This window comes from Gavialis gangeticus, unplaced genomic scaffold (genome assembly GCF_001723915.1).
Source record: "Gavialis gangeticus isolate Ggan-Ray unplaced genomic scaffold, GavGan_comp1, whole genome shotgun sequence".
Classification (NCBI taxonomy): domain Eukaryota; kingdom Metazoa; phylum Chordata; order Crocodylia; family Gavialidae; genus Gavialis; species Gavialis gangeticus.
In genome coordinates this window covers 53,475,946-53,498,052 of record NW_017729034.1, presented here as the reverse complement: position 1 = coordinate 53,498,052, position 22,107 = coordinate 53,475,946, and the positions used below count along the sequence as shown (strand labels likewise).

General features: G+C 42.9%; 1 protein-coding gene across 1 annotated transcript in view; it reads right to left on the bottom strand.

The window, feature by feature from the left end:
* Positions 1 to 22,107, bottom strand: part of PCNX2 (pecanex homolog 2 (Drosophila)) — a 328,028-nt gene that overhangs the window by 220,448 nt on the left and 85,473 nt on the right. Inside the window, exons 10-13 of the mRNA XM_019527461.1 lie at positions 18,490 to 18,625; positions 10,765 to 10,907; positions 8,844 to 8,997; positions 8,722 to 8,754 (exon numbers count right to left, since the gene is read on the bottom strand). Coding sequence (XP_019383006.1) covers positions 8,722 to 8,754; positions 8,844 to 8,997; positions 10,765 to 10,907; positions 18,490 to 18,625 — 466 coding nt within the window. The remainder of the gene's footprint in view (positions 1 to 8,721; positions 8,755 to 8,843; positions 8,998 to 10,764; positions 10,908 to 18,489; positions 18,626 to 22,107) is intronic.

Sequence of the window (22,107 nt, the reverse complement as noted above, 5' to 3'; positions counted from 1 at the left end):
GGAAGGGACCTCAAAGGATCATTGAGTCTGACCCCCTGCCAGTGGCAGGAAAATGTGCTGGGGTCATGTGGACCCCCCTGGATCCATGCATGGGATGACAGCAGGCTGCTGCTGCTGCTGCCTGGGACTGGCACTAAGGCCAAGTAAGCCCGGCTTCAAAACTTGAAACATTTCTAAACTTTCCCTTATATGTCCTTTCTATTTTTACCCTGAGACAAATCATTACTGGAAGGGGGAGCACTGCCTGTGTTACAATAGGCATTGCTACTGGCCACAAACAGGCATTCATTTCTAGTAGTGGGAATTTCTGAAAAGTTTCTCAGAAATTTGCACTGCTAGAAAAATTTCTGGGAGAGAGAACAGTTCAGGTGTTCAGCCTGCAACTGCCCTATGACCCCTGCTCTTTGCACCTTCCCAAGATCAGGTGATCCCAGTCTAAGCAAGGTTTGGAGAGCAGCAGCTGCTCCACTCCTCCCATTCTTGAGAATATTTCTTCTTCACTCTACTCCCCTTCCACAGACTGTCTTGGGAGGGGACTGAAGCAGTGCAGTAAACCCCCTGCACACTCCTCAGACTGGGAGTTTCTAAGGGGGCTTGAGAAACTGAACACTTGTACGCTCCTACTTTCTACTAGGAGAGCTGCAATTCTCCTAACAGAAACATAATGCCCATACATGGCTACTATTCACCACATAAGGTGGCACCTTTTACAACCAACTATGAAAAAGTCCTCACACAGTTCAGAGTCAAATTAGTGCCTTTATTTTTTTGTCCAGAAAATCAAAGGTCAGATCAAGCCTTCTCCCATGAGATCTACCTCAAGATTGTTCACCCCCGATCCTAAATTGTCTCAAGACACCTCACCTGGACCAATCAGCCACCTATCTAAAAGTGATGGAAGAACTGAATTAACTTTTATCTTTACATATATATCCTAATAGGTTAGGTCATGCCAGGCATTCTGGCAGCTTGTATTATTTCTTACCTAACAATGAAAAGTTAGAAGGAAGCATTTTACAAATTCACTATATTTAATACAGTAACAAAGCAGCTGACAGGATCTGGATAGTCCAGGGTGCTGCTTTGCCAGGTTTAGCATCCAGCTGGTTGAGTTCTCTCTAACCCTCTGAGAATAGGGAAGATAAGCCAGCCTGTTGGTCATGGGAAAGGTACAATTCCAGAAGTCTGAGAGCTGGGACTCTCAGGGCCAGGGAGAGGCAGCCTTTTGCTGATGGGGGCCACAGGGAGACATAATAGGATTATACAGCACAGAGGTCATCAGCAGGCAGGAAATGGAGGAAGACAGTGACTGCAAACATACAGAAGGATGGCACAGAATTAGGGTGACCATATGTCCCAGTTTGGTCACGACAGTTCCAGACTGTAGGCCATTTCAGCCAGCTGGTGAAAATTAAAAGAAAAGTCCTGGAAACTGATGCTGCAGGCAGAAGCAGAGGCAGGCAAGTAGTGGTGTGGGGCACAGTCCAGCAGGGAGGCAGAGTAGCATGCACACCAGGCAGGCAGGAAAGCAGACATCGCTGCTGCTGCACACACACGCCCAGCCCAGCTCCTCCTGAGCAGTGGCTGGAGATGGGGGGTGGGCTAAACTGGGCACCATGCCAGTCCAGCCAGCTTGCAGTCACACAGCAGGAGCAGCAGCTGCCTGCCCGCCTGCCTGCCTTGTGCACCATTGCACTCCATCTCCCACTAAAGTGTGCCCTGCACCCTTGCCCGCCTGCCTCTGCCTGCAGCAGTACTACTAATAGGGGAAGTGGGGCAGTGTCTTGGATTTCCTTAAAAATAATACAGTCACCCTACACAGAGGCAACTCCATTAAAACCCGCTGGCCTCAGGACTGAACAGAGCCTAGGGCTTGGGTTGATCTTTAGTTCTAATAATGTAATCATTTACAAAATATGTGCTTACTGGAGCCCAGCCAAAGCTACTGCCTGCAAAGTCTAATGTTGGAAATGCTTATACTTGTACAAGCTCATGGTACAAAGATGACACTGCTAGCCATAGAGGGAACTGGGGTACAACACCCACAGGGATATCTCGTGGTATGCTCACTTATAGAAGTGTGCAAACTTCCACACCCCTGAAACAGAGTTGGGCAAAACAACTGGGTTGAAAATTTAGGGAACAGGCTCTTCCAATGTTTTCTATACTTTGTGCTTCCAAGCAAGCCAGAAATACCTTTAAAAATCCCTCGAGCAAGCCACCTAACATCCAGATCTGCTGAGGAGAATGGGAATGAAAATAAAGATAAAAATTGTTTTCAGACCCATGAGTCAATTTTAAGTTGTGAGAGAAGGCTAAGTTGGATCTTGTTTTGTCTTCAGCTGTTTTGTCTCCCCTAAAATGCAACACATGCTCATAAGGGACTTTTTCCAACCCTTACATATACAGGTCATTTCTCAGGACTTCCATTTTTAAAAAGACCTAATTCCTTTGCTTCTCTTTGCTCATGCCCTGTGTAGTTGGGTGATGAGCTTGCCATGCTGTGTTCTGTCCCAAAGTTACCTTTAAAATGAAAACAAAAACAAATCACTATTTACATTTATATTTTTGCCAAATAGTGTTTGTTCTCTTCCTTTCTTAAATTGAAACTCAGCTGAATTACTGCCATACTGCTTGGGGCCACACGCTCATCAACTCTCACAAGCAAGGTCTTGTCAGCATTTGAAGGAGAGACTTCTAATGAAAACTCAGATTCCTCCAGGAAGTGACTGAGAGTCTTACTGATTTAGTAGGTAGAACCTCTTAATTTCTACGCTACTATTGAACGTATGCCCCGTGCTGCTGCTGAGGCCCTGACTGTACCCAGTGCACTTTTCACAAGAGTGTTAATGTTTTGCCCTTTCTCATCCGGGCAATTATATTCTGCTAGGCAAGATTTCCCTGTTAATTTCTGCTAAACAACAGTATTCTTTTTCCTAACCTAAATGGGCCTCCGGGCTCGTTATGTACTAACAAACCACTGCAGCAGCATTCCTCCTCAGAAGTGGCAGCATGTTAGCTGTGAGTGAGAAGATTGCCATTGGCCTACTGAAGTCTTGGAGTTTTGCCCATGTAAAAACATAGGATCAGACTTGTGGCTGGCAAGATACTTTAGGATACAAGAAAACAAATATACCATACTACCAATATACTCCTAATTTTCAATTGATATGAGCTCTTTGGCTACAAATGAATATTCCAGTTATGTGGGGTGACACCCCCCCTCTCTCAGGTGCCCTGTTTCACATATACAGGAGTTTGAAATGCTGCTCTCCCATCAGAATGTATCAAAGGAAGGGTGAACATTGCTGTAAATTTACAAGTTACAACATTTTCATTTACTCGGCTACAAGTAGTTCAAAACCTTTTGTGCCAGGTGAGGGCTGAAAAAAACAGAAGCAGACAGTTAAAGGAAATATTAACAGGTCTTCTGACAGCAGGCTCAAGGGTAAGTGGGACATTTTATACACTGGCAATTCAAGGATGCCTTGAGTGTGAAAAGCCATGATCAAAGTGACAAGGATTCAGGTTTGCCTTATAAAATGTTGCTGTAAACCCATCTGTATTTGTACAGTAGAATTTAAAGTGAGCTTCTCTTCTGTAATAAAAAAGCACATCTTCAGAATCTGTCTTTTAATCCAGATGAAGGGACACAATGACCACAATTTCCTAGCTCTCAGCCAGGTTCATACCTTAGTCCTAATATCAATTGATCTGCAATATCTTCTGGAATCAATCAGATTGCCATACACTAGTGTGCTTCCATTGCACCTTGATTTCATGATATACAAAATGATATCAAACACTGACAACCTTTTTGATCACGACTCAACCATAGACTGAACCTATTCCTGTTTTTAATGCCATGTGCCTATAAAAATAAAAGCAAAGAACATAAGAACACAGTGTAATAATGTAAGAAGTACCATACTGGGTCAGACAAATGGTCCGTCTAGCTGAATATCCTGACTCCAACAGGATTTAGAGGGAAAGCATTGAACTAGATATACATATAATGTCTGTACCTGGCCTAGATGTCATTTTACAAGGATTTGCTGGTTACTTTTAATGTGATATGGAATGGGTTGCTAAAATTATATTTTCCCTTGTGACAAATGTAAAAAAAAACCCAAAACCCACACACATTTTACCCTAATTTCATCTACATTTGTCTTTGAATTTTCAGGTGCTTGGTTTTTAGTGTCCCCAAAAAAAGAGGTTTTCAAAAGTTTCTTATTTTCCCCTCAAGATTCTGAAAAATTAAAAAAAAAAAAGAAAATCTTTATTTAAAAAGCCATTCTAGATTGAGAAGTGTTTTGATGGCAAAAATCACAATGATATCTAAAATTATTCTCATGTTATTGTGTGTGTACATACCATAGGTTTAAGAGGAGTCCTGCATGTGTGAAATCTCACAGGGCTGTGTTTACAATGGTATTTAATGATTGCAGAGAAGTGCTTCATGGGATTGGCAAAAGTGTCTTAGCCTGTTAGGACTCAAAAGACTCAATGGGAGGTAGGTAACTAACTTGCTTAAGTGCTTTTGTAAATCCTGCTAGGCACCTGTTTGCAAATGTGCTTAGACAAATAAAGACTGCAAACACAGTCCAGAGGCCCTCACTGCACATGTGACCCAGGGGCAAAGACAAAGATAAGGCCTCACTACCCTCCCATCCATTTGCTTATCTTGATGCATGGATCTTTGGCTTTTACCCATTGCCCAAAGGCCAACTGTTGCTACCATGAGCATTTACAGCATCTTACTGTCATAATAAAAAACATGTCTGCAAGGTCTGAGTTTCTGCTATTTTGCACCTCGTGCAACATGAACACAGGACTAGAAGAGACCTCCTGTTATAATTGGCAAGCAAAGAGTAGGAGAACAGAAATCCCCAACTAAACACAAAAGCAAATTAAAAACAAAACCATAAAAGCAGATCTTTAACACACTGCACACAAAATCTAAGCATTAACCAGATTAATAAACTCTATTGTATTGTATTGTATACTGATGCTAACTAACCTGAATCTCTAGAAAACAATTTGTTAGAGTGAAAGGTGGGCACTAAGCTACCTGTCTAAACCATTTTTATCACCCTGATCTCTTAGTTCACCTAACCTAAGCTTCTGTGCAGTGATGCAGGATGCCAGATGATCCCAATTGTTACCACAATATTGAAAGAAAACAGCAAGCTCCTCTTCATACCAAGCTATGCAGGGCTTTTTAAAAAGTTAGAAACACCATAAATTGCACCAGGAAGTGAAGAATCTACTCTAGAGACTGGAGCACTAACCTTGTATGCTCACAGTGAGGCACAGGACCATGGGGCCATTCAACACCTCCTGAATACTCCGGGAGGCATTCAAAAGTAATCCTACATAGACTGTTAAAGCAGTATATCCTGAAGATGACAGAGCCCCAGCTGATTACAGAAAAGTTTGCATGAAAAGGTACGGAAGAAGTTTGGAGTTTGCTAGCCAGACACAGACTATCACAAGTACTTTGGGCCACTCATTCCCAAGAACTGTAGAACATGAACAGATTCAAAATGATCCCCAGGTTATCCCATGGCTCTTTTGTAACTGTTGCAACATTAACTGTGTTATATATTTGAAAATCTCATCTGCATTGCCATTTATGGCTAGAACACTGATTATTCTTTAACCTCCCTGCTGTTCTGCATCCTCATATTAGCATCAAGTAATCTCCGCTTCAGTTTTAATGTAGTATTTTGAATTATGAAGCAGTACAGTATGGTATCCCTTCATGCCTACTTATTGCCGTATTTTCAATTATGCTCTTTAGCACTAGCAAGCCTTTGTGAAAATATCTTATGTTATAAAAATATTATTTTTAAGTGGCTGCATTATATTATGCCATATGAATTAAATCTTATGCTAAATATGGCTTTCATGTTCAAAACACTGAATGACAAAACTGTAAAATATTTTCCATCGGCATTGTTATGGCACACCACAAATTCTTTTTAAGATACAAAATCAAACAAGCCACATTTGAAAAATGTCCAGGAGAGGACTTGGGGTGGAGGTAAGAAATCAGAAGTCTCTTTATTTTTTATATGTTGCATGACACAGTAAGATGACTGATGCTATAACAGTGTTTTTACTGTGATTATAAAACTATACCTAGGATTTTATATTTAAAATGCTTTGATTAAACTTCATTTGTTTGTCTTCGATGCTAAAAATAATCAGATTGATGTGATTAAAATGAAGTTTTGATTAACCTGGTTACCACCCATTTTAAACAAATGTGCACATTATTAATGTCTGCATGTGCAGTTGATTTGATTACTGTTCACATTACTGTGCCTAGCCATGTATTAGCTGAACTGACAAGCAGATTCTATTTTTGGCCTTGAGAAAATTAGCTCTTTACTGAGGTATGAATATTTATTTTTTTTTAAAGTTCTGGAAATATAACAATACAAGGAATGGAACTGTAAATGAATTTGCTGTTTATCAGCACTGCTCACTTTGTGTGGGGACATTAATTGTCTGCAAATGTGTGATATCTAACAGTTCCATATATCCTATGAATGACTGAGGTGGAAAGGAAAACTAAGGATCCTTTAAGATTCATCTGGGTAGAACCTACAATTGCTAACTGCGAACAACTTTAATTTAAAATGGAATGTCTATCTCCAGCCTTTCAATTGACAAAAGCAGAATCTTGTTGTCAAAGGAAATAGAGCCAACTTGACAGAGTAGAGCCAGTTTGAAGTTTCATGATTGCCTACATACCTGTATAACCATAATAGACCTAACAGCAACATACAGGAGCTCTTTTACCTAGCTTCAGACCTTCCAACCTGCAGTGAGCTGAGTATTGTGAGTTGAAGAAAACATTCCTCCTCCTGCAGTTTACAAACTCATGCCTTTATGCTAGAAATATCTTCTAATAAGGAGACTGAGCATATTGATGTTATTTCTTTCCCTTAACTAGGTTACCTTCCACCTTCATCTGATCAAACTGATTAGTGTAAGAGCACATGTTTTTTTATTGAATGTAATGTATTCAACAACCCCACTTTCCTTACTTTCACAATTCAAAAAGCAACAGATATATACTGGATCTATTTCCCAGAGACACAGTCCCTTCTTCAGAGAAATATGCCCAGATAATTGTGTTTCCAACAAGGAATCAGTACTTCTAATGTACTGTTGCCCAATATGCAGTATTTCCAGATGTAATGATATAGAATAGCCAGATAGCTTGTAATTGTGTACTACAGTCAACAGATCCTGCACACTTCCACTTAATATAGGCTAATTCACAATAACCCATTGTTGATACCTCAATTAACCTTCTCCCAATGGTGGTATTTCAGTCTTCATGACAAATGGTTGAGTTTTATATAAACACAGTTACAGAAAGGGTGGAGGGGCAGAGAGAGGAATTTAACAAGAAGAAGGCATGTGTGTCATGCCACAACTTCAGCCCTGGGGCCTCAACTTGGCAACACAGCCACCTCCATGCTTGTCACCCAAGCTGGCCAAGGCTGGTCTGAAGCTTCTAGTAGGACCTAACCCTCCACCCCACTCCCTGTCACTAAAATGGTTAGCTGGGGTCAGCTGACCCTCCACTTCCCCCATATAAACACCTAAACTGAAAGAGGAAGTGCCCAGGCAACAGGGCTCAACCTGACCCAAGACCACTGTGCTGTTCCCTCCGGCTGGCTCCTTGGCTTTGCTCTGTATATGATCTCTCTGCTTCTTAACCTGGCTTGCTCCTGGCCTTTTCTCTCTGTTTGATCTTCCAGCTTCCTGACTCAGCTCACCCCTTTTCTCAGACTGAACCTCTGACTTCCTGACCTGGTTTGACCGCTGAAACTGCTTACTCATCCTGACCCTGATCAGCGTCTTGACTGCCCAAGGGGCCCCAGATCTAGCCACCCACATCTCAGTGTGACAGTGTGCCATGTCATTAAACAATTATATAGTCTTTCTTAGTTATTTTGAGGTAAACCTCAAGAGCAGATTAAAAAAACCCATCAATCCTCAGTCTTGAAGATGGATTCTCAGCTCAATGGGCTAAGGATCAAAGGGCATGTCTACACATGTTGCTATGGTGATGTTGTTATTGCACCATGATTTAGTATTTCCTTGGAAGTACTAAATCATGGTGCAGTAACACCCTGTACTGCACCATGTACATGGTACATGGTTATTTTTAGCAGCTATTTCGCCATAGCAGGGCACTGTACCAAGGAAGCGCATCATTATAGCAAAGTAGCTGCTGATCATTTGTAGATGCCTATGGATGCTACATTGCCATAGCGTGTTGCTATGGCAACATACCATTGTGTGTAGACATGTCCAAAGTGTAGCTCTGATACTGCTATTCTTTCAGGACCTAAGAGTGATTAAAGGAAAACAAAGAAAGTGTTGGTCAGATGCCATATGACTACATTTTTATAACCTTATTCAGATGCATTCATTTTTATTACATGTTTTGGCATATAGAAAAAATATAATTTCCAGGGATAATAGTTAATTCAAATAATCAATCATTAATAAATGTAGTTCTGAAGTCCCAAAAGCTACAACCAGTTGGTTCTGGAGCTTTTTGGATAAACAACCTGCAACCTGTACAAAAGCTGCATGTTTTTAAACTTTCACTATCCCAACTGGTTCCCAGTTAGCACAAAAGCAATAAATGTAAAATGCAAACACCCCTGTTCTGCTGCTTAGACTTACATGGATTGGTGAGGCAGGGTCAGGTTGAACACTCTATAAACAGAACAGAAAAAAGTTTATTGGATTCTCCTTCCACAAGATTACATACAATTTCTTGGAGAAAAAGCAGACTTGCCCCTTACCTTTAGAAGGGAATACTGGCAACTGGCCATAACAAGACAGAACAAGAGGACCCAAATATCTTTACAAAAGCCTTGGTTCAGTGTTAGGAATCCAAGAAAAGAAACAAGAACTACTAGAATAACAGCCAACACATTCTCCTTAATGTCTTGAGTCCTACATGAATAAAATAAATAGGCGTTACTTTTAAAAAGGAAGAAAAAAAGGATTTATTTATTTATCAAGGGCCTGACTGTCAGCCTGCATAAAATGTCATTGCTCTACTGACTTGAACTACAACTGATAGCACCTGAGATTCTTTACCCAGAACTCTGCATCAGCACCTACTTACCTACATATAAAACTCATGTACCTGAGGCTTCATAGCTGTGTTTATCATTATGATACCTAAACCTCACAAAAACATCTGGGTATTTTATTTCATAGATTTGAAAGCCAGCAATGACCCTTATGACCATATAACTTGACTTACTGAATAGGAATTCATAAAGTAACATGTACATCTGAGCAGATATTTGTCTGTGTTTTATAAAAAGTTTAATGTATAGTTTTCCTTGAGGAGACAGAAACCTTCATTTAACTAGAAAGCAAAAGACAAAATATAGTATGTGACCAAAAGAAGGAAATGTATACCACTTCCAGGTTAAAACTGCTTTAAATACACAATTTGTCCTTACATACATTACAAAAGACATTGGTTATACTATATCCAATTCACATATTTAATCTGATCTGTTAGAACACAGGTGCCTAGGAAAGTGAACCAGGCCTTCAGTTTGTAAATAAGAGTGCTTCAGTGGATATGCCTCATGCATTAGAAGTTTGCTGGCTAGATACTATGGTTGCTGTAGCATGCTAAAGCTGTCTTCTGACATTTCTGCAGTGGAGCTCATATTAGCATGACTATATGATATATTCACTAACAGGGATCAAAGCTCATGACAGGCCAGACTACAGTTGTTGGCTATGTTGTCTTATATGTTTTGGGTTGATAGTAGTCTAACATATTATATTACATCTAGTAATGGGAACTGGCAAAACAACTAATTCCAACTGAAATGAGAAAAGGAAAGGAGAAATGCCACGGTAAAAAAATTAATTTTGGTAGGCAACTGTAATTGTGAATGCAGAGAGACTGATTATCCCATAGTTTAACACCGATATGAACCAAGGTCGCTTCTCAGGACAGCAAGCCACAAAAATTAGCTGTAAAGGCCGAAGCTTAGACGATAGAAAAATATTTTTCACATCTTTAAATCAAACAGATATGTTTAAAATAATCCACATGATTTACTCCTTTAATAAACAGTTTGTGCTATTAACTTCAAGGGCATTGACAGAAGTGGAATTTTTGCCCAATCTGGCCCCTAAAAACACTTTACAGCTGTGACCTAACACAAGTACACAGCTGCAGAGCACTTTAAAAGGGCCCAATCCCTTACATGAGGGTTCAGGTGAAGGCATGCCAAAGCAAAGTGCCAGGGGGGGAAGAGAGAGGAAGGAGTTCATTCTAGGGGTTGCCAAGCTGAAGCTGAAGGGTGGGGCTGGTGAAGTGGAGCCGCCCTGAGGTGGCTGTCCAATCCACCCACCCCAATTGCAGCGCAGACTGGGAAGACCCCAAAATGGACCTCCCTCCCCTTCCTCCTCCCCCTCCCATGCCAAGGCAGCACTGGGGGCTGGAAGAGGAGGGGCAGGGATAGGGGAAGAGGCTGAAAAGAACCCCTCTGTCCCTGTATGGGGTTCAATCCCCAACCCTCCTGACCCAACCGCTAACATTTGTTGGGTTGGGAGGATTCAGGTAATTCATGGCACTTTCCATTAGACCAGGAAGCTGCACTTCTGTCTGTGCCCTAAGGAGCAATTCAAGCCACAGTTCATTACACCCATAAAAATAAGCAAGTGGAGGAAATGGAGGAAGCTTACCGGTCCAGCAAAGCCAATAAGGTTAGTCGATCATACCAGACTTTAATCCACTTCCCAGGAAATACAATAAATTTGTAAAACTGCCTGTTAAATTTTCGTTGTGCTGAAGAACATGAAGAGTCCTCGAGGTCCTGACTCAGATGCTTTAAAACAAAAACAAACCAGCCACACAAACGTGTACACACACACACACAATTTCATATGAACATACTGTTGCCAGTAAAGTGCGTTTTCTAAGAGGCAAAACTTTGCATGAAAAAATTCTTATCAATATCTTCATAAAATGAGCAGTAGCAAGAATTTGTTTTCTTCATTTTAAGAATAAAAAACATAAGGCATTAACCTCATTTCTTGCACATAGTCAGGAGTTTTACCAGTCATGTAAAAAACCTTTTGATAATATTTTAATACTCCTTTTAACATATTACTTACTTATTACTTAACATATCGCAATGTGTCTAATTATTCTGACTCCATCTCTTATCTGTAGATTTTAGACTCTTCTCAAGCATTAGGCCAATTAGAGCACACCTCATGGGACAAAATTCTAATCTTTGACATACAAAGCACTGTTTACAATCTGGACACTTTGTCTGCTACCTCTCATCACAGGCTGCAGGACTATTTACCTCTTTTTGGATGTCTCAGGGGTAATATCTCTGAAAACAGATAAGGTATGTGTCTCAGATCACAAGGGGTGTTTATGCATGCACTCCGGGAATGAGGTGCTTTAATCAGTGCGACACTTAGAGGTACCTGGGGAGTCAGGTTGTAGTGTATCAAAATTCCACTGTCTATATTGAGCCCATGACTTTCTGCACCTAGGAGATTGATGAAATGCAGTTCATAGGCTCGTGTGTGAAAAGTGGTTTGTAAATTCAAACAAGCACTAAACCTCACTAACCTCATCACCAGAAGCCAACTTCCTACACCTCAAAACACACAGAATGGATCCAGGCTAGGCCATGCCAAGACATGCAAAACCTGCCAACAATATCTCCAGTATGAAGATATCTTCACAATAAAATAGGTATCTCCATCAGGGCACCAAGTTTCCAAATGGAAAATACGTAAGAGACACCAAGCAATAACTGTGCACCAGAATGAGTGCATACCACCCATCTCCAATCCCTCAGGCCTGATCCTTAAATGGAATTTACAAACCACTTTTCACAGACGAGCCTATGAACTGCACTTCATCAACCTCCTATGTACAGAAACTCATGGACTCAATATAGACATTGGAATTATGACACGCTACAACCTGCTGCACATTTGACTCCCTACATACCTCTCAACTTTTACCTGCTACCCCAGCCTGTACCTCACCCCCTGACGTCTCCATTTCCATTTTCACTGACTGGCTTCCTTGCCTGCATTGCGGGCCAGGCCAGCCTCTGGCTTCTTTACTATTCCTTCCATCCAGGAACAGCGCACACACCAACTGCAGGTGCTTCCTCAGCCTGACAAAGGGTTTTTCAACCCGAAAGCTAGCACCCCAGGCAGCTAAGCTGAGCTCACGTGGAGCCTCACAACTCCACAGCAACCAGCAAGCCTCAGGCCTATCATGGACATGATGGGTCTGAGCTTTCCCCACCCAGGACTGTGTGCATGCGTGTGGCAGCTGAAGGTTAGGGCACCTCCTACCCACCTTTCACCAGGGAGATGATCCTCAGTCCTGGCATTTCCTGGGGCTGCCGCACCGCCAACAGTTCCATCAGGCCTCCTGGCCCTGGCATAGTGCCATTTTAGTGGTCATGCCCAGGACCTGGGGTCTCTTCCTTCCCCACAGCCCCAGCCCATACCTCCAAGCTCATCCTGACACAGGAGCTCAGCAGGGACATGGTCTTCCCATGCTGGCTGGTGATGCAATGAGTGCCACCTCCAGCTCTGAGAGCAGGGCATTAAATGGTTTTAAATATTTGAAAAAACAGTGAATGGATGGAGTGAGGAGGGTGGCACTCACTCCATCTGTACCTAGAGCTTGGGGATCCCCAGCAACAGGAGGTTCACCTTGAGGAACAGCAGGTGCTCCACCAAACCAGGACCCAAGGTGTGGTATCACTACTTCACCAGCAAAGTTGAACACCCTCTCACTTGGAACACTGGTTAGTGGACAGGACAGGTGCTCTCAGGCAAGCACGGCCAGATCTGGCTGTGGCTTGTCCAGTAGGCCAAGGGGTCACACAGCAGCAGCTCCACATCCTCAGCAAGATAGGCAGCCATCAAGGCTTGAGCACTACCTGCCTGATGGTGGGATTTGGTGTCTCTGGACTCCACCATATAAGCCATGCACTTGGCCCACACATGGCAGCCAGCACATGGACCATACTGGACCACAAGAGATCAAGCCATTTCCTGATGCCCCTCTTTCAGCCGCCTCAGCAGTGCTTGCACATCTGGTAACAGTGGCTTGCCCCAACCAGGAACATTGATCCCCTACAACTTCTCCATTTGGTTTTGAAGTTCCTTCATTATGAGGATCACTTGGCTAAGGAAGGCATCGCCAGCGGTGAGGGTCTCGGTGGCCTTGAGGAAGGACTTGAGGACTACTAAGATCTGGGAGATGGTATCCCACTGAGCTCTGTTAAGGGAGCCACTGATCCCAATCTCCCCGAGCAAGGCCATCTCATGGATGGCCTTCTGTTGCTCCACCAGCCTCTCGAGCATCAGGTATGTGGAGTTCCACTGAGTCTCCATGTCCTGGATGATTCTGTGCTGTGGAATGTTCAGCTCTGCCTGTTTTTCCTGCAGCATCTTCCCCCCTTAATGCTCCAATGGAAGTAGTCTGCCGCCTTCCTGCATTTTGAAATGAGCTTGCTGGTGGTGCTGGTACCATCACCAGCAGCCCTTGCCCCCTGACAGTGAGGTGGAATTTGTGTGCCATACAGCAAATGCCAACAAAGTTGGCATCACAGACCACCTTGGCCATACTGGCCCCATTGTCAGTGATCATGAACCCGTGGGTGAGCTCGCCCTGTCCAATGAGCCACCCCGCATGAAGCAGTTCATGGCCCCCATGATCTCTGTTGCACTCGGCCATCACCTTGGCTTGAAGGAGAGCCCACTGATAACCTGACTGGTCTCACCAGTGCCCTGCAAGGGAGAGGTAGGCGTGATCTCCACCCTGGCTGCTCCAGATGTCCGAGGTGAAGTGTAAAGCCACCTGTGGACCTGCCTTGTGCAGCTCCTCCCTGAAGTACTCCCTGTATACCTTATACACGGAGGGCACCACTGCCCTACTGAAGGTGGTGCATGTGGGCACCTGGTATGAAGGGGCCAAGAGCACCATGAGCTGCCTGAACCCTGGCTGCTGCTCAATGAAGGAGAAGGGCTGGCCATCCACAGCAAGCATTGCCCAAATGCTCTGGGTGATCTCGCTCGCCCTTGTAACTCACCCCCCTTTCTGTCTGCCTTTCTCCCACTGTTCCAGGATGGCCTGCTTCTGCTTTGGGGAGACAGGGGCTTTAGAGTGAGAGGGGGACTTATTTTTGGGCACGCTCCCACTGGTGCCAGGCTGAGGAGGAGCAAGAGCAAGGGGGTGATGCCTGCAGAAATGCAACAGCATCCCTGTGGTGCTTATGTGTTTCGTTCCCTTGCCCTGGCTGGTTTTGGCTCAGCAGTGCAGGCAGATAGCATATGTGGGATCATCTGCCAGCTCAAAATGAACCCAGACCACATTACCCACTTGCTTCTGGGGTGCGGGTGCATGTTGAGATGCTGCCTTTTCCCCTTCCTCAGCTGGCAGAGGCACAGCAACAGGAGTAGAGGACTCAACTGAGACACTTGCCTCAGCACCCTCTACCGCATCCTCCTCTGAAGTGCCTTCTGGGGAAGGAGACCTGGCTCTAGGGGAAACTTGAGGGGTGTGGAGCATAAACTCAAAAGATTCCCCCTCCTTTCCCAGAATTTCCCTTACTATGGCACTCAGTTCCAGCTCCAGCTCTTCCTCTGGCACTGGAAGGCTGAGTATGGGAAGTGAAATGGGGGTGGAAGAGACTGTCATGCTGGTGCTGTTGCTTGTTGTCATGGTGATGGTGGAGCAGGTTATGGCTGTTGCTCTTGGAGGGGATGCAGACTCAGGCACAGAGAGTGGCACTGCTCTCCTCTCCTTGCTGCCTATAGAACTAGTGGAAGTCTCATGCCTGCTTGTTGTAGCAAAGAGGCTGCACCTCAGTTTGGGTGGCAGGGGAAACTTATAGCTCTCCCTCTACCCCCTCTTCTGCCCCTCCCTGAAGGCTTGCCAGCTGCCTTTCCAGCACACTTCATGGTGTGTTTCATAGTGTCTTTGCCTTGGTGTGCTGGAAAATCTGTGTGTTCTTCTGTAATGTTATCAGATTTGTGTAATATATGTAAATAATTGTATACATAAGTGCATTTTTGTAATGTATGTATGTATTTATGTGATAAATAAAATAAAGATATATAAATGTATGCATCTGTTCCTGCATAAATTCTATATTATACCATGCAATATATGCTGTGCTTCCCTGCACAGTGAATAGAATGCATACTGTGAGAGAAAACAGATTTGAAAAGAATCAAAATAGACTAACAAAAACAAAAAGAGGATTTTGAGGGAGGACTAAATGGAAAGGAATCAATGAATATAATAATAAAATAAAAGGGTATAGAAAGCAAAAGGTATTGATGAATCCCACTTGCTAGGCTAGCAAGTAGGAAATGAGTGATAGCCTTTGTTGTCTGATGCTGCTGAGCTTCTGGAAGACAGCTCAGTAACTGACCCCAAGGCAGAAAGCAGCTCAGTTCAAACTATGTTGCTTTTTATGCTGTTTTTCCATCCCTCCCCCAGAGCATGGGGGTTAGAAGGGACCTCGGGGAAGGATCACAGTCACTGGCCAGCTACATAGTCAATATCAGAGCAGTCCTTCCCCCCCCCCTTCCCTCTCCTTACTTTCTGTTTCCCTGCAAGCAAGCCCAGCTTCGAAACTTGAAACGTTTCGAAACGTTTTGACTGCCCTTGTTTTGAGGCTGTTTTAAAGGCCTTCATTTCATTTTGATTTCACTGTTTTGAGCTCAAAACGAATCAAAACAGCATTGAAATGAAACAGCCAGCAAAATTTCGCACAGCCCTTGTAACTACCACACTCCAGGCGACTCGATTAATTTTAAGTCTCACTGCATATGTATAGGTGCACAAGATTCTTAACTGAACTAAGTTTAATAGAAAAACAGAGAAAAAAAATCACATCAAGTTCATGTAAATCATAGGTGTCAAACCTGTTTGGCTCTGCAGGATGGATAACCTGTGAGCAGCCAGAGTGCTAATCCCTAAGGCTGCTGAAAGTGCTGTTTCAGCACAGCTCTGGAACTCAGGGAGTTCATACTGCTGCCATTTTCCTTCCCTTCCCCCCGCTACTGGTTTTAGTCACCGGGGCAACTAAAACCACCACTTTTGACAGCAGGCTGAGGAGGATTGGGGAGAAAAGGTAAGCAGAGTTAACTCCCTGGATTCCAAAGCCACTCTGAAACCACAGGAAATAACATTGCTGCCACAGGGGTTTTGATAGCTGCAGCGATAAGTTCCATGTGCCATGTTTGCACTGCAGATGTGAGTGGTCCAGTCCATGAGAAGCCCTATAGGCTGGATGACCAAACTTCATGGTCCAGAGCTGGCCTGTGGGCCATGTTTGACATCTTTGGTGTAAATGTATAAATACCATCAGATACAAGCCTCTCTAATCTCATCTTGATAAACCCCAAATCCTGAATTTAAATAAAAGAGAAAAAGCTAAAGTTAAATACTCACACTTGTAGACTACTGCTTCTGTGAGTTTCTAAAAACCCTTTCATCTTGATTATGTCTGCACTGAGAGGTTTCATGAGAGAAGCAAGGGTTTAGGGGTTATTTTGGTGATACCTTCTATTGGACCAACTGTATGGTTAGGAGAGACTAACGCTGGGAAAGACTTTGTGTCCAAAAGATATCACCGAAAAAGTCCTTGTTTTTTGCATATTTCCTGGACAATAAGAGCTACAACAACACTCCAATTCAATTTTTATTTTAAAAACCTGTATTTTCAATTCTATTACTTTTCTAATTTGGTTTTATTAGGAGAAAAAGGAGTTCTAAATGGGCAGAGGTAGCAGAGGAACAGTTTTACCATCTAAATAGATCCTAGGATCCTGCAATCCTTTCAGTGTGCACCTACTTTTAAGCCTGTGAGTAGCCTCATTGATTTCTGGAGAATTACGCATATATATATATATATATATAAGTTCAGCATGTGCACACAGGTTTGCAGGATTCATGCTTAGATCTGGACTTCTACATTTTATTTAGAGTTCTGTCCCCAACCAGCTGTGTAGCCTTAAACAAGTCATGTGTTTTTGTTCATTTATCCACAAAATGAAGGAAACACTACCTAAGTAATTTATATTAATGTCTGAGGCACTGAGTTACATTCTAGCTTCACTGAAGTCAACAGCAAAACTCCCCCAGACTTTCATAGCATCATGATTTCACCTTTTCGTCACAAGAATAGAAGTAAAAAAGAAGGGAGATCTCTGCCTGACTGCCTTAAATGTGCAGTACCATCTTGGACTAAACACTTCAACTCTTAATCCATCAGTTTCTTGTAGCTAAAATAAAGGTGAAAAATAGTACCCAAGGTCACAGGCTTTTTAAAGGATTAAATATTTGTGTAAAGAATTCAAGACCTAGTATAGAAGTCTCTTTACAAATACAAATAATAATTTTATATGCATTTATTACAAATATAGGCAAAACCAGAGTTTAAAGTTGAAAACAGTCACTTTCCCATACTGAAGGCTGTCAGCTCCTAGATCCTATTAAAAAACTAAGTAAAAAAATAATTGATGCTTTGAATTATTAATACAAACATTAAACTAGAAATAGGCATTTGGAAAAGTGGAGGTGAAACCCTGTGATGCGGAAGAGTCCAGATTCTTAAAGATAGCCCAAAGAGAGTTACACAGGCCTCAGATTTACACACACTGCAAAACTATGTTATTGTCCTATTACAAAATACATTAGCTCTAAAGGCCTTATTCTGTTAAGTAGTGGGCAACTCCAGCTTTTGGGACTTGGGAGTGTCCTGACATTTCACAAAAAATATCTAAGACCTAAGAGTATTTAAGCTCACTTCAGGTAAGTGGTGACTGACTTAATATTTTAGGCTTAAATGCCCATATAAATCTAACTAGTAAATCGGTCATACTACTAAACTTGGGAAATGTGCATAAGATCCCCAGAGTGGTGCCCTCTTTTATTCAAACTTAAGTAAGTTTCAGGATATGAGACTGACTGTTTATACATTGGTATTCTCTTTGAACAGCTAACATGGGTCTTACACAAATGCTTGGCAGCACTAGATGCACAGTAATCCTTAAATGCTATAAAAGAAAAATAAAATTACTGTGGCAAAACTGTCGTTTTTTACCCTACTAAAAATGCTCTGTTAGGCTCCAGTTTCACCACCCTGGCTCACAAAATGATCCCTTATTCTGCAAAAAGCACCTTTGAAGTGAAAGGGATACCGAATATAAGAAGATATTACTGTGTGTGAGAACCGATAGCAGAACTGTGTTCATAATAAGCATTAAAAAAACTCAGTAGAGCAGTACTAAACTAATCAATACAAAAGAATTAGCGCAACTGCATCAACAGCAGGGATTCTTTTCTGCCACATATTAACGGAACATGATTCATTAAAATTCTAGAAAATTAAATATTATATATACCCTGGGTGTTTCTGAAAGGGTTCTTCGAGCCATCATCAGTAGAAGCTGCTGCTGGAGTGCACTTGCTGCTTGATCACCTGAAGATGGTTCCTGACTCTCTGAAGTGGTAGTACTAGAGGAGCTGAATTGTATTTCACTGTGCAATAGGGATAAAAAGAATGGAATGGATTTAGAAAAAGTGATGTTAAGAACACAAAACAATTTAGGAGGACTACTGGCTCACAGAACTGGCAACAGAACATGGAACCTTCCATCCCGTCTAACAAAATCTAGCCTAGGTCCTAGTGGTCCAGAGTAGTTACTAATTATCCAATAGCTGTTTTATAATTCTAAATAGAAAAACGTTATCTTCATCCATTATCATAATAGGTGTTATAGCTGGTAGTCTCAGTAGGGATGTCAAGGATTAAATGGCACCGAGATGCAACTCTTTGGATGTATCTACACGTGATTATTTAAGGCATATTAGCCATTTTTAAAGTTTATTAATGGCATGGGTCTACATGTTTGCTTTTAATGCACCCTAAATATGGTGATCTTAGGCTATTTGCACCTAAATTTGATACCTGCAAAAGCAGGTACACACACTGCAAAACTATGTTATTGTCCTATTACAAAATACGTTAGCTCTAAAGGCCTTATTCTGTTAAGTAGTGGGCAACTCCAGCTTTTGGGATTTGGGAATGTCCTGACATTTCACAAAAAATATCTAAGACCTAAGAGTATTGAGAGACCTAAATTTGATACCTGCAAAAGCAGGTATCAAATTTAGGTATGAATAGCTAAAAAGCCTTAATGCACACGTACACGCACTAAGGCGCATTAACACTGTGTATGTCGACTGACTTGTGACTAACTTTAGTCCCAAGTCAGTCCACACACTGTTAATGCACCTTAGTAAGTGCATGTGTAGATGTGTGCCCAAAGCAAGGCAGGCAAATCAGCTAGCAGGGATGAAGTTTTGGACTTAAAAAAAGTGAATTTCAACAAGTTCAGGGCAATAGTAATGGAAGCACTGAGGGTCCAGGGACTAAAGGTAAAAGGAGCACATGAAGAGTGGTCATTCCCCAAGGACACAATCCTCAAAGCACAAAAGAAGACAATTCCTGTGTGGAGGAAAGGTAGCAGAAGGGCTGGTAAGCCCTCTTGGCTTAATAGGGATATCATGGTCCTCTTGAAAAAGAAGAAAGAGGAATACAGAAAGTAGAAGCTTGGGATAGTTTCCAAGGAGGACTATACAACACTGGTCCGCCTTTGTAGGGAGAAGATTAGAAAGGCTAAGGTGGTGACTGAATTTAAGCTAGCAATGGGAATATCAAGGACAATAAGAAGTCCTTCTTTAGGTATGTAGGGAACAGAAGGAAAACAAGTGGAAGTGTGGGGCCACTGCTTAACAACTCAGGACAGCTGGTTACCGGCAGTCAGGAGAAAATTGAACTCCTGAACAACTACTTTGCTTTGGTATTTCACCGGACTAAGGACACTGGACATGTTAGATAAGGTTCAGAATGGGCATGGTGGGAATGACTACCTTCCTACTGTTGATGCTGAGCTGGTGCATGATCAGTTAGAAAAGTTAGACATTTATAAGTCAGCAAGATTGGATGAACTTCACCCAAGAGTGCTGAAAGAGCTGGCCGAAGTCATCGTGGGAGCTCTGGCAAAACTCTTCCAAAACTCGTGGCACTCGGGGGGGGTCCCTGAAGACTGAAAGAGGGCCAATGTAGTGCTCATCTTCAAGAAGGGGAGGAGAGAGGACCCGGGCAACTATAGGTCAATTAGCCTAACTTTTATTCCAAGTAAAATCCTGGAAAAATTCATCAAGGAGTCTATGTGCAATACACTTGCAGAAGGTAGGATTCTGAATGACAGCCAGCATGGCTTCATCATGGGCATGTCTTGTCTTATCAATCTCATCTCCTTTTACAACCAGGTAACTCGCTACCTGGATAAGAGAGAGAGAAGGTCGACATTATATACCTAGACTTCCAAAAGGTCTTTGATTCAGTATCCCATGATATTCGCATGGGAAAATTGGAGGATTGCAGGCTTAACTGCTCAACAGTTAGGTGGGTAGGAAGCTGGCTGTGAGGTAGGACTCAGAGAGCTCTAATGAACGGATCTGTATCATCCTGGTGAGAAGGGTGAGAATGCTTGGTGCAGTTCTTTTCAACATCTTTATCAATGATTTGGATGTAGGAGTGAAGAGCTCACTGGCCAAGTTCACAGATGACACCAAGTTATGAGACAGCATGGTCACACTTGAAGATAGGCTACAGATACAGGCGGACCTAGACAGGCTGGCAAGTTGGGCAGATCAGAACCAGATGAAGTTCAACATTGAGAAAAGTATAAAGTGCTCCATCTGGGGACCAACAATCCCCAACATACTTACAGGCTTGCTGCTGCCAAACTGACTAGCACCATGACTGAAAAAGACCTAGGGGTAATAACAGGCCATAGTATGAACATGATCTGTCAGTGTGATGCTGTAGCTAGCAGGGCAAACAATACTCTGGCGTACATCAACCAATGCATCTCAAGCACAACCAAGGAAGTGATTCTTCCGCTTTACTCAGCATTGGTGAGACTGCAGCTGGAGTACTGTGTCCAGTTCTGGGTGTCACACTTCAGCAAGGACGTGGAAAAGCTTGAGGGAGTCCAGAGAAGAGTCACCCATATGATCAGAGACTTGCACGGCAAGTCATATGAGGTAAGGCTGAGGGACCTAGGATTCTTCAGCCTGAAGAAGAGAAGGCTGAGAGGGGACCTGGTAACAGCTTACTGCTACATCATGGGCGTACATCAGGGGCTCAGTGAACAACTGTTCACCAGGGCATCCTTGGGGAAACCAGGAACAATGGTCACAAACTCCTGGAAGACAGTTTCAGGCTCAATGTTAGCAAAAGCTTCTTCATAGCTAGGGTGTCCAGACTGTGGAATAAGTTCCCTCCAGAGGTGGTGCAATCGCCTACCCTGAAAATCTTCAAGAGGAGACTGGGTGGTCACCTTGCTGGGGTCACTTGACTCAGCTGTCTTTCCTGCTTGGTGCAGGGGGGCTGGGCCCGATGATCTTCCAAGGTCCCTTTTGGCCTTACAATCTATGAATAGGGAATTCTTAGTACTGCTATTTACAGAAAGGAAAGGGAAGCATATACAGACTGAATAAATTGCCTGAGGTCACATAGAAATTCTGTAGGAAGGCAGAGTGCTTGTACATGTGATGAAACTTGGCTTTGTTTTTGTACACATGCAGGGGGGTTTTGTACAATTTAAATGAGTTTGCTACATTGCAAACTAAACCACATCCGCATGTAGTTTAGTTTGCAATGTAGCTTTTGTAATGTTGCAGCCTTTGACAGCTTGCTCCCCAACTGTGGGAGAGGCGGGCTGAGGGCAGAAGCAGTGAGAGGCCCAATCCCTTTTTATTTTTCCCCCCATGGAGCCTGCTCATGTCTCCCGCAGCCGTAAGGCAAGCTGCCAGTGGGCCAAGCAGACCCTGAACTGTGGAAAGCCCCACTCTTTCCTTCCACGGTGGTGCTGCCCCCTGGGGCTGCCCAGGTGGGCTGTTAGCAGGCAGGTGCTGCCCCAGGTCAGGCTCAGCGAACAGATGGATCA